This window comes from Sebastes fasciatus, chromosome 16, assembly GCF_043250625.1.
Source record: "Sebastes fasciatus isolate fSebFas1 chromosome 16, fSebFas1.pri, whole genome shotgun sequence".
NCBI lineage: Eukaryota > Metazoa > Chordata > Actinopteri > Perciformes > Sebastidae > Sebastes > Sebastes fasciatus.
The window spans coordinates 27,919,596-27,933,310 of NC_133810.1; the positions used below are offsets into that span (position 1 = coordinate 27,919,596).

General features: G+C 38.1%; 1 protein-coding gene across 7 annotated transcripts in view; it reads left to right on the forward strand.

Annotated features, from left to right (window-relative positions):
• The window catches only part of mtmr4 (myotubularin related protein 4), a 64,038-nt gene that overhangs the window by 4,952 nt on the left and 45,371 nt on the right, over positions 1-13,715 (forward strand). For 3 of the 7 annotated variants that reach the window (XM_074611396.1, XM_074611397.1, XM_074611404.1), the window contains exon 2: positions 11,338-11,438. In XM_074611396.1, the coding sequence (XP_074467497.1) occupies positions 11,338-11,438 (101 nt within the window). Of the gene's footprint in view, positions 1-3,297; positions 3,407-10,081; positions 10,242-11,337; positions 11,439-13,715 lie in introns of those variants that run through there. The other 4 variants (XM_074611399.1, XM_074611402.1, XM_074611401.1 and 1 more) reach the window with 4 other exon arrangements.

A 13,715-nucleotide genomic window follows, 5' to 3' on the forward strand; every position in this document is an offset into this window, starting at 1 on the left:
AACTGAACTGGGAGCACAGCACTAAATAAAAATACAGTGGTAGTAGTGTTGAGGATAAAAAAAGAGAGAGATAATCCTGTATAATCCTGTTCCACACCAGTCCCTCTGCAATCCCTCTCTTGTTTCTGCACCACCAGAGGGAGCAATGTTGCCTGATTTAAAACAGATACACAATCATGTACTGTGAGATCAGTGAGTAGATCCAGAACTTTCTACAAGCATGGCAAGCAACTGATTTTCCTCATTTTATGATTGTTTTGAGAGTTTACAGATTCTTTTAAGAGCCTTTAATTTCTTTTTCATAAAGACTCACTTTAAAATTAAAATAAAAAATTAGGCTGTAATTATGAGTTTCAACCCAGATTAAGATTAAGATTCAACCAGGATTTCACTTTATTCACTGTTGCTTACACAGTAACCCCGGATCATCACAGTACCTGCATATCAAAAAGCCTGATAATTACAGCAAAATGTGCACATGCAGTATTTCATTTAAAGTTTTTGACAGTCTTTGAGGTTGGAGTGAGGCGTTGTGTTGCTGTTGACTGGTATCGGAGAGCATGTGAGGTCAGGTCCAGGCTGCATGGTGAACAAAAATAGTGTCAGACCTCAGCTACAGTGCTGTAAACTGCATGGGCATGCCACATGTATGCCGCATGCCAATGTCTGTGTCAGGAAGCTGTCAGGATCATGTAGTTAATTGTCTTACAACTCTGCATAAATACTCACTTTTAAATTGAGTGGTTTAAATGAAAAAAAAATAATAATAGATTAATCCATCAATGATTTTTTGGTTATTAAAGTGGCAGTAGGCAGAATGCTTTTGGCATCGTTGGGCAAATATTCCATAATAACATTTCAGCATATTGTAATTCAAGTGTTCTGAGAGAAAACTAGACTTCTGCACCTCCTCATGGCTCTGTTTTGGGAGACATTGTCCAATCACAAGTAATTTCAGAGAGATAATTGGCTGTTCATTCAACGGAGGCAGCTGTCAATCACTCGCAAACTCCGATCAAACGGTCAAACTAGGCAGCGCTGATCAAATATGAATTAATATTCTGTTACTGTAATGCCTATTTCTCGCATCAAATGTTATCAGAAACATCTTGTAGTGTACTGTTTAGCTGTAAAATGAGACCGGCTGGTGGGCGGTGCTTGGTATTTCCTCAACAGATCTCAACATGACGGCCGGGTTACAAACTTTCTCATTTTACCTTTTTCACCTAAATGACTAATGGCTAATAATAGTTCCTACATGAACTGAACTTTCAACTCAACCTATAAAATAAAGGAGGGAAAAAAGAAAAAGCTGTTTATCATTGAGTGAATTCCAGTTAAAACAATCTTCGAGTGGATGTTTCAATCTCTCTCAAGTTGGGATATTGCACGTATTTGAACAATAACTTGACATTGACCTTTTAAAGGTTGTTTCAACCACCCTTTCATGCTTCTCTCTTTTTACTTCTTGTTTTCATTTCTGCTTATTTAAGTTTTAAGTAAGGCTGGTGAGGAAGGCTAGCTCTGTGGTTGGATCTGAACTGGACGATGTGGAGGTGGTGGCAGAGGCGAGGATGAGGAGGAAGCTGGACGTTATCCTGGAGAACCCCTCCAACTATGATGCGCTAGTCAAGATGAGGAGCACCTTTAGCCACAAACTCATCCCCCCTCGGCACAACACAAAGCGCCTGGGTCAGTCCTTCATGCTGGTAGCCATCAGGCTCCACAACCAAGGCTGACCCCCATATGAGAACTATGAGGACTTTAAGAACTTTTAACGTGCACTATCTGCAAACATCTTGGACTCAAACCACTGGTGCACTTTACACTTACTTTACACTATACATCCTATATACCACTTTATAGACTGCACATATGTACATATTACATTTATTTACTGCACATACTACATGTATTTATTGACGGACTGTACACACTATGTTCACCCATTCACTCTGTATCTTTTATATCTCTATTTATTGTTTTTATAATTGTTGTATACCTTTACCTCTCCTGTTTCACTCTGTTTGCTGATGTTTGCTGATGTTGCTGCTTTGACACCTGAATTTCCCTCCGGGGATTAATAAAGGTTCATCTTATCTTATCTTATCTTATTTTATCTATGGTTCAACTCATTTTCAAAGCTCTTCATTTCAGTTTTGAAAAATGAAACCAATTATTTTTTTAAAAATTGTTTATGATAAGTGAAACCTCTGCTATGAGTGTGCTTGTAACGCACTTACCGTTCTGTGTATGTGTATCCAATATTGTGGCGTGCTGTGATTTTCTATACATATCAGGAAGTATTAATGTACATATATAAGAAATACTTTGTACAAGGCATATTAAGAACAAATACAGTGGAGCATATTAAGAACATAAAACTGGTATTTTTGCTTGGCAGATGACATTTTCTTGAATTAACCATGACCTTATAATTAAAGGTTGTTTCAACCTCCCTTTCATGTTTCTCTCTTTTTACTTCTTGTTTTCATTTCTGCTTATTTTAAGTTTATTCTAGGAATATTTTTTTAATCATTGACATTTATGGTTCAATAAGTGAAACCCTTGCTATGAGTGTGCTTTTAGGCACATACCGTTCTCTGTATGTGTATCCAATATTGTGCCACGCTGTGATTTTCTAGAGAACAGAGAAAAGCAAACAGCATAATAAACTGGGACACATTTAGAATGTTTAAAATTGTGTCAAGGGTCTAAATATTGTATATTCGTGACATCACGAATGGGCAGAAATCCTGACAGCTTATTTCAAAAGCACATGAATACGGGCTGTGTGTATTTCCCTGTGGATTGAGTGTTTTGATACTTTCACAGTATTTATATAGGACTTTATCCTGCTTTATAATAAAAAAACATGAAAATCTCCCATTTTTTTATAATATGGGACCTTTAAAGGTTGTTTCCACCTACCTTTCATGCTTCTCTCTTTTACTTCTTGTTTTCATTTCTGCTTATTTTAAGTTTATTCTAGGAATATTTTTTTAATCATTGACATCCATGGTTCAACTCATTTTCAAAGCTTTTAATTTCAGTTTTGAAAAATGAAACCAACTCTTATTTTAATTGTTTATAATAAGGTAAACCTCTGCTGTGAGTGTGCTTGTAACGCACGCACATTACCGGCTATGTGTGTGTATCCAATATTGTGCCGCGCTGTGATTTTCTATTGGTGCGCTCTGGGAGCTTAGTGGCTTCTGATTGGCTCTCGTGTGGGTGTGTTCAAACTACTCGCTAATCCTGATTGGCCGGTGCGAATCCTGTAACGCTATTGGCTTAGACTAATCAGCTTCCTGCTTGATGATTGGCTGGCGCTGTTGTCATCACACAAGAATGCGGAAGTCGTGCAGTCTACTGAGTCACCGTTGTGTCAGCTGATTCTTTCTGTGTGAGTAACTCGATTTATCTCTTAAAATTAAGTAACTTCTGATGAATGTATTGAGTGTGACATGATCTCAGGCTGTTGGACTAATGTTGGACGTGTGAACTTGAAGCTGCTTTGTCGTTTTCTGTTAGTAAATGAGTGATTTAACACCCAAACGTCTAGTAATGCTGCTATCCGGCAGCTAGCATGATGCTAACATGGCATGCAAACACACCAGCACACTTTCGGTTTGTTGCCTCCTCGTACAGTCACAGACTTGTGGTGAAGGCTGCGGTCCACTTTCACTTTCACCATTACATGTCTGTAAACTTTACCCCTGTTGTCACACGTCCACACCTGTTGTGTTGTCACCAGTCAAGCAGAGCACCTGTTATCTACTGTGTTATTCAGAGTCTTCCAGGTAATGCTAGCACATTTCTAGTTAGATTGGCTGTATTTATGTTCCAAGGAAAGTACCTGGGAATCCCCCACTCGACTGGAAATGTATTTTATGCTCAGTGGGAGGCAGAGGGACTGGTTTTGAAGAAGTGATTCTAATGCTTATTGTTCATCAGTATCATTATCTCTGTAAACAGGTGTACATACTGTAATACAATTGCTTTTAGTAGTTCTCCTTATGACATAACATCCCTGTTGCCCTCCCAATGCCCATACTTTAGCCTGTGCCAATTCTTTATAAACTCTTAATGTTCATATAGCTGTCTGTACAATGTCTGTAACTAAGTCTTATTTTTATAATTAATTAATTTGCCATCAGAGTGCTTTTTTGTTTGACCAACAGTCCAAAACCTATAGGTATTTCTGATATATATATATATATTTATAATATAAGATAAGCAGCAAATCTTCACGATTGAGAAGCTGGAGTTAGAGGATGTTTGTCATTTTTTTTTTTTTTGGCGTACTGGTCATCCAATGTCTGTAACCTGGGAATGAAATTAGAACCTGCCACCGTCCAAATGTGGTGAGGCTTTCGTCCACTTTCATTTTCACCTGAACATGTCTGTAAACTTTACCTGTTGTGTTGTCACGAGTCAAACAGAGCACTGAAAACAAGATCATTATTCTCCTCTATCTGTTATGATTAAATCCAGTAGCTTTCCCTTCAAATTAAATTTGTTCAGAATGTCACCTTAATTATAAATAAATAAATAAATAAATAAAAGAGTTACTGTGATGATATGGCTACACAATCCAGAGGTGATTACAATAACTAAGATGTTTGTGCTGAAACAACAATGAATCAACTAATTTAACTATAAATTAATCGTTTAAATCATCTATCAAGTTAAAAATGAGGAACACTCTCTAACTCCAGCTTCTCAATCGTACAGATTTGCTGCCTGTCTTATATTATAGCCCAGATATACCTATAGGTTTTGGACTGTTGGTCAAACAAAACAAGCACTCTTCAAAAAAGGGAAAAAGTCCAGAGTGCTGGGAAGTTCAAATCAGTGTGATGAAGGTGCTCTTTGGTGGGGTACACAAAGGTTCAAAAAAGGGGAAATCCAAGGCACTCTTCTGGCAAAAAATATAAAAAGCCTTTATTCAATTGGCTATGAAATAATTAAATTAATTAATTATAAAAATAAGACTTAGTTACAGACATTGGATGCTCAGTACGCCACTTAGCTATATGGACATTAAGAGTTTATAAAGAATTGGCAAAGGATAGTGTATGTGCATTGGGAGGGCAACAGCTAGTTCTAGTGGAGCTGACAGTCTTACCCGTAATGCTAGCACTTGTCTTGTTAGATTGAAAGTACCTGGGAATCCCCCACTGGACTGGAAATGTATTTTATTCTCAGGAGGACGCAGAGGGACTGGTTTTGAAGAAGTGATCCTAATGCTTAATGTTTATCGTTTATCAATGTCATTATCTTTGTAAGTAGGTGTACATAAGATCAGATATTCCTTTATTAGTCCCGCAGTGGGGAAATTTGAAGTGCACAGCAGCAAAGGGGATAGTGCAAAAAACAAGATGCATCAGCTAACGCAGTAAAAAAAGAGCTAAACAAAGTGTAACAAAACACGAACCATTTAAATAGAAGGAAGTATAAATATAGGAGCAGTATATACAGTATTGACAATAAACAGACTATTAACGAAATTGCACAAGTGGAAAATGATATTGCACAGTGAGAATGAATGGATGAATGAATGAAATTACACCTGAAAATATCAGGTTATTGTCAGTTTTTTGGTGTGTAAGTGGTCTACTGGGAGCAGTGCTGGTTGTGGAGTCTGACAGCTGCAGGAAGGAAGGACCTGCGATAGCGCTCCTTCAAACACTTACATACTGTAATACAATTGCTTTTAGTAGTTCTCCTTATTATTTAACATCTCTGTTGCCCTCACAATGCACATACTGTAGCCTTTGCCAATTCTTTATAAACTCTTAATGTCCATATAGCTAAGTGGCGTACCGGGCATCCAATGTCTGTAACTAAGTCTTATTTTTATAATTAATTAATTTGCCATCAGAATGCTTGTTTTGTTTGACCAACAGTCCAAAACCTATAGGTATTTCTGATATATATATATATATTATAAGATAAGCAGCAAATCTTTACGATTGAGAACCTGGAGTTAGAGAATGTTTGTCATTTTAACTTCATTGATGATTTAAACGATTAATTATAGTTCAAATAGTTGGTTAATTGTTGTTTCAGCACAAACATTTGTAGTTATTGTAATCACCTTTGGATTGTGTGGCTATATCAACACAGTAACTCTTTTATTTATTTATTTATTTATTTATAATTAAGAGGTGACATTGTGAACAAATTTAATTTGTAGGGAAAGCTGCTGGATTTACACATAGAACATAACAGATAGAGGAGAATAATGATCTTGTTTTCATTGCTGTTTTTATACTACATTTTTATATACACTGTCAGTTTATTAGGTGCACCTAGCTAAAACTAATGCAGTCTAATACAACAGCCCTCCAATAGAGTGCTACAGGAATGAGTCCTAAATGAGTTAACACTTCCGGTTCCCTCATCTCAATGTCAGTGTTTGTTTTTTTAATGGGTTTTAGTTAGATTCCTGAGGTAAGGTCTGTGGTTAACACAAGTTGAGATCTTGACGTTTTGTTCTACAAAATAAGACGTCATTAAATATCGCACACTCGCGCTCATGCGACCGTGGTGTAGTTCGTTTATAGCCTAACGTTAGCTTTTTACCTCTGGTGATTGCATTTACGCTTCAAAAATCATAAAGTGGCGTTCATTTGTGAAGATCTTGCTGAAAAAACCTTTAACTATCAAATGTGTGTTTTCCACAGATCTTTTTTTCTGCAATAATCCAAAACCCAATGGAACAATCCCATTGGCTTTTTGTCGAGGGAACTAGAGCGATGCTAACTTCCTGGTCGGCCTACAAAAATATGTCATCCCTTGAGCACTCTATAAATCCTACCTTCACAGAGATTATAATGTAGTTTGTGACACTGTTAAATTGTATTGTGTTATGGTGAGACGTGTTTGTAATAATCTAATTTAAATCTAATCCAGTGTTTGTCTACTCCAGCCCATTTTTAAGGGCAGTTAAAAAATGAGTAGCTGATTTGTTATTGGGAGCTTTGAGTATACTTGTGTCCATCAGACATCATCTCTCTGTATTTAGATGATTCCCTAAAAGGATGGAGTAATATATAATGACAAAACTGTGTGTTCTGGATATCTCACACCCTGTACTCATCAGGTCACCTATTACCAACCAGATGTTTGATATTCGCTTCTAACTCTATGACCGACCTTTTTTTAACGTGCCAATGGACATTGAGGATCAATCTGAAGGGATGAGTCTTAAAGCTTTTAGTCAGATGCAACAATTTGGACAAAAAGCATGTCTTTACCAGAGGAGACACGCTCCACTGGTGATTACCTGCTGCTCCTGAAGTAGCTGCCATCACCTATAGCCACAAAAGGCCAAACTTTATGATTATGTTAAAGCCCTCAACTGTCTCCACACAGTATTCAAAGTAACGCTCGCTGGCACTGAATGCTTGTTCAGATTCATATTCCTCTTCAGTTATTCTTTGATGTTAATCCCATTTTTGCCAATTATATACTGTATTTTATACAAACTATTTGGAGGGCTTATAGGAAAAACTTAACTTGAGATGATTGTGGTTCTGTTAAATGTAAAAAGGGGAAACAGTTGGGCAGAGAAACATTTTCATACCCCTCAAAGTAAGTTAAGAAGTATCATATTGGTACAGAGACTGTAGAGGTATTGTATCAATACTAGCATATAGAAACATTTCATGCAGTAGTTTTGAACAATGCCTTGAAATGGTCATTCATTTACTGTTAGTTTAATGAATGAATGTCATGTACACAGCAGTAGCAATGACATCCTGTCTCTTAAAACAGGATTTGACCTGCATAAGTATGCATAATGAAGGCGTGACACTTGGAATACATAGTAACACCTCCCTTTTTTTATACAGAAGTACAGGCCGTACTGTCCACTGTGTGTGTGGAACCTGGCAAGACATTAGAGTATCACACTGAGATATAACACAAGCTGCAGCCTCCAGTGTGATGTTTTATATTCACCAGCATTTTCTTTAAACTGGTGTCAGATGGATATGGGAGAAGTCATGGCACAAATGTGATTAGTGTTTTGAACTACAAATCTGTTTTCCTTTGGCCGATACAATTTCCACAAAACTTTTGCGAAAGCAGAATGATCACAGAGGGGCAGTCGCAGTGTGCATGTCATTATGTTTTGTGTTTGTTTGCAGAAAGAGTGAATTAGAGGAAAGAATTTTGGATTAAACTTTAAATAAAGTGCACTCTTGCATGAGTTAAAGCTAGGGTCGGAAATGATGAGAAACCAGCAAGAGTACTCTAGATTAAAAAAAGTATCCAACTGAAAAAACCTGTCTATTGTTTCCAACTCTTTTCCAATGAAAGTAGCTGGCAGCAGTAGCTCCAAAAGTTGCCAAGTCAGCAACACTGACAGTCCATCCCTTCAGGCCTCTCTCCAAAGACACTCCCCCAAAATGATCATAATGAACATAACCAATGAACATCCCTATTGTTAGTACTCCGAGCTGTCAAGCTGGCAGCTTGTGGAAGACTCCGGCAGATTGCACACAGGTAGACAGACGGGTATCATTTCATTCAGACCGAATGTAATGATTGGATGGACTTATTACAGTCCTGTGACAGCCACAGGTACCAGATTGTTTCTTCTTTTTGTTGGAGCATTTGATTTATTGATCGCTGTCAAGATTTAATGAGAATTTAAACCAATATAACAAAAAATGTATTTGAATAGCACTACTAACCATACCTTTAGTCCACCAAATTGTGCCTTGATGGAAAATTGTACTCACAAAACTTGATAACCAGAGTGATAAATAGTGCCAGAGCAGCTGTTTGAGAGATAAATGTTTGCACATATTTTGAAAACATAGATGATAAAGTGCACTAATGGTATGGCTAACATGCAGAATTGCATGTTGATGCCTCTATAGAGCCGCCCAGCCTTTTAGTCTCTTTCGGCTCATTATTTTTGTTTCACCGCCCACAAATGTACTGTATGTTTCAGACAGCAGCAGGCACCTGTTTTCAGCCAACTAGCTCTGATAAAGCCACTGCCTGCCCAGCACCAAACTGCACACAAAGTGAGCAACTAGCATGTGAACGTCTAGCTAACGATCCAGATATTTTTCTCAGGGGTTGGTCGATATGAAGGACGGAACCTACCGAAATAAAAAAATTATAAATAATTGACTCGATAAATAAATAAATATGTCATTAAATGTAGCAAAAATAATATTAAAAATAATGTGACATAAATTATAATATATTATATATTATAAATATTTCTGTTTTAATTTGCTTCTTTATTTATCTTTGCATTAATTCCCTTATTTAGTTTCACTTCTGTTTTAATTTTCTCTTTTATTTATGTATGTATTTATTTTTATATTCTTTTTATTGGTTTATTTTTGCATTTATTATGTATATATATATATATATATTTATTTATTTTTATATATATATGTATATATTTATTTATTTTTATATATATATATATATATATATATTTATTTATTTTTATATATATATATATATATATATATATATTTATTTATTTTTATATATATATATATATATATATATGTTCATTTATCAAATCATTTATTTAATTTTTTTATTTTGGCTGGTTCCGTCCCCAATAGATTGAGTCCACATCAGAGCAGCAAAAGGAGATTGAATATTGGACACGATATTTAAGTAAATAGGCAATTGTTAGATAACATGTAAGCCATCACAACTTTATAAGGCAGTGATCTGTCAGGTTGCTGTTGAGTACTTCATGTCCCACAAGTGGCCAAATCATCAGTTAATGCAGCTTTAAAGGTTTGGTTTCCTCACTGCCTTTACTTGATCGTTTATCTGCTAAAGTAGTGTGTTTTTGTCGAGTCAATAGGTGATTCATGTTGCTTCGAGTGTGATATTGTACCTTTTTTTAAAAGCAATTATGACCAGCTGCCTACACGTGATTTCTTTATTCATGGCCGATTAGCGATGAAGGCCATTCCTTTTGATAAAATGAGTCATGAGTGGAGGTCCGTCCCCTGTAGTAGGGTTTCTTTCACTTGGAGAAGCCTGGCACTTAGTGAGTGGGAGGGAGAAAGAGTAAGCAATAGAGAGAGCGAGGGAGGGAGGAAGGGAGGGAGGTATGTCATGCGCTGGATTACTACCAGTATGTGTTTGGGAGACGGAGACTACTGCTACTTTGCAAGGCATTGAGCTTTAATTCAACCCTAGATAAAAGTTTCAACAGAAAGTTTGCAGCACACTTTGGACAGGTAAGAGACTTTGGAAACAGTATTTTGTGAGTTGAGAGTAGTATTTCTTTCTTTTTTGTGGAGCTGTGTGCAAAAGGGGGTGTGTCTGGAAAAAAAAAACAGTGTAGGGAAGTAAGACAACGAGAGCACTACAACAAGAACTTTGATCCAGTTTCAAGTTGTCCTTGTAATCAATGTTAAGTTTAGTACGACACGCAAGGAAGTGAACACCATGTCCCTGTTTTGTTTAGCTGCCTGACTCTTCATATTAAACATACACTGAGCTTCCTGACTGAGCTTGCACAGGAAGAGACGGCAGCGCAATATCAGAGTGTTACTTTTCATGTCAGTCATTTAGTGAATCAAGTGTTTACTCAGTATTTCACTTCATTTATCCCCAGTGTTGCTTTATTATGTGTGCAGCCACTGTCCAGATATTAGAATCATGTCAGAACCTCCTGAGGTCGTGTTGTTAGAAGGTCAGGATATCTACCTCAGTGTGCCACCTTTTTGGTGTGTTGGGGGTGTGTAGGAGAGTTGTCCACATCTGCGGTCTACTTATGCAGTTATCTGTTTGGCTGCTCATAATCTACATGAGGAATATTGAGTTTGCATTTCCTGTAAATGAGAGTCTCTCCCGTCAGGTCAGGTCAGGTCAGGTCAGCTGATCCGCTCCAAGGTTTCCTTCGCAGCGTTAAACTTCACGCATGTTCCTGCATGTCTGTGGAGGGTGTTTGACCTGGTTTGTGGATAGTACTCCTTGTTCCAGACCACCTAGTTCAGCCAAAAAGTCTGTATGCACCACACTCCTCTCAGGGCTTAAATTGTGGGGACTTTGCGGTGGCAGCAGAGGGTTGAATGATAAAATATAAAGTGCATCCATACCTCTGCCTCTTCAGCAATGAGATATCTTATTATGATTTTTACTAGTGCCATACTACTTGCTGTACTTCAGACCAAGAAAGGTTGGTTTTTGGAATCCAGCCCTTTTAGTTTACGCAATCACACACTCCACAACCGCCCACATGCACACACACACACACACACACACACACCCACACACACACACATACACATACACACAATGTCTGAAGGTAGTGTGTTTTTATGTTGGCAGGAACCATCGCTGGCACAGCAGAGCCCAGTAGACAGGAGGAGAGGGAGGGATCTGAAGAGGAGCGCCCAGACCGACTGTCTACTGCACTGGCTGGCAGCATGGTGAGCAAGTCACACTATATACACATCCATCCATCCATCTGCAACCGCTTATCCCGTTAGGGGTCGCGGGGGGGGCTGGAGCCGATCCCAGCCGACATTGGTCGCCAGTCCATCGCAGGGCTGACACATAGACAGACAACCATTCACGCTCACATTCACACCTACGGGCAATTTAGAGTCCACAATTAACCTAACCTGCATGTCTTTGAACTGTGGGAGGAAACCGGAGTACCCGGAGAAAACCCACGCTAACACGGGGAGAACATGCAAACTCCACACAGAAGGGTCCCAAGCCGGATTCAAACCTCTAGCTGTGAGGCGCCAGTGCTAACCACTGCACCACCGTGCAGCCCGACCTATATACACATGTATATTGTTTATATGTACTACTACTACCTAAACTAGTTGCCGCTCTTAATATTCTGAAGGTAACACGGCGAGCTGGGACTTTTTCGCACTCTCACAGGAAATGGCACAATACTCTTACAGGCCTAAACAAAGCTCAGGGTTTTGCAACAGAATGCACTACTTAAACATTTAACACTTTTTCAGCTTGCCACACATGCTGTAGGGCTGCAAAGTTAATTGTGCATGTTCATTTAAACAATGTACACATTTTCCAATTCAGAGTGTTAAAATGTATTTAATTTTTTTAATTATACAGCAGTTTACATATATGACACTTTATGATATTGGAAATTGAGACATTTCCACTTCAGTAATGAAGAAGTCTGCTCTTGTTTATTAAATGCATGAGAAATAAAAAAAAATTGTGTTCTTTAGATCATGATAAATCACACAAATAAATCAACATTACTTTAAAAGTGGGACACATTTTCCATCACAGGGGTCAGTTCTTTGAGGCAGTACGTTCAGCTTGTTCTTGTATTGTAAACATCACATTTGGCAATGTTTTGGGGGTGGGAAGCCAGTTAGGGAGTAATTGTTGCTGCATTAGCGACTCCTTCTCATGGTCCCTGCACAGGGAGGGATCGTGGGATCTTTTGGGATCAACAAATATGCAAATAAATAATAACTAGGGTTGTCAGACGATTCAAATATTATATCAAGATATTATAATCGCATGATTGTCCATAATTGTTCGCACATTTTCATCTATTCAAAATGTACCTTAAAGGAAGATTTGTCAAGTATTTAATCCTCTTATCAACGTGGGAGTGGGCAAATATGCTGCTTTATGCAAATGTATGTATATATTTATTATTGGAAATCAATTACCAACACAAAACAATGACAAATATTGTCCAGAAACCCTCACAGGTACTGCATTTAGCATAAGAAATATGCTCAAGTAAGTCATAACATGGCAAACTGCAGCCCAACAGGCAACAACAGCTGTCAGTGCGTATCATAAAGTGGGAATGTCTGTAAAGGGGAGACTCGTGGGTACCCAAAGAGCCCATTTTCATTCACATATCTTGAGGTCAGAGGTCAAGGGACCCCTTTGAAATTGGCCATGCCAGTTTTTCCTCGCCAACATTTAGCATAATTTTGGAGTGTTATTTACCCTCCTTCGCGACAAGCTAGTATGACATGGTTGGTACCGATGGATTCTTTAGGTTTTTTAGTTTCATATGATGCCAGTATCTTCTCTCTCGCAAGTTGCCTTAATGCGTTAAAGAAATTAGTGCCGTTAAAACACATTCGCGTTAACGCGTTATTATCATGTTAACTTTAACAGCCCTAATAATAACCATTTAGCCATAGGCCGCACTATAAAGGGGTTTGTGGGGCACCAATTTCAGTGAGTGAAGGTAGATTGTCCTCAGTCTTTGATGTAGCTCCTTGCCACGTGCCTTCTGTACAACTTTCTCTTTTGAAGCACATCCAGACCCTTTTGACCTACTGTTCACATGAAGAAGCTCATGGTAATATGTGATATTTCAAAGTATTGATTGCGCGTGTCCTTGAGCAAGACACCAAACCCCAACTTGCATATTCAGTGACCGTCGTACTGAACGTGAAGCTCCGTTAAATGACCGATATATGAAATAAAATGTTTGTGCTGTAGTCGAGTGGTGAAGCTGTGCACTATCGTGGCAATTGTGTAATCCCACTCTGACAACGAGGGACGAGACAAAAATCTCTTACAGTATTGTAACACTTTAAATGCTCAGAGCATGATACACAGGGTAAGGGTTAGGTTGATGTGCACCCCGATGAGAAGCTGTTCTCTCTTTATACCTTGGCTTTGTCATCCCACTCCGGTTACTTCTTTCAGTTAGTTATACTAAGGAATTAAGGAAAACGAAAACG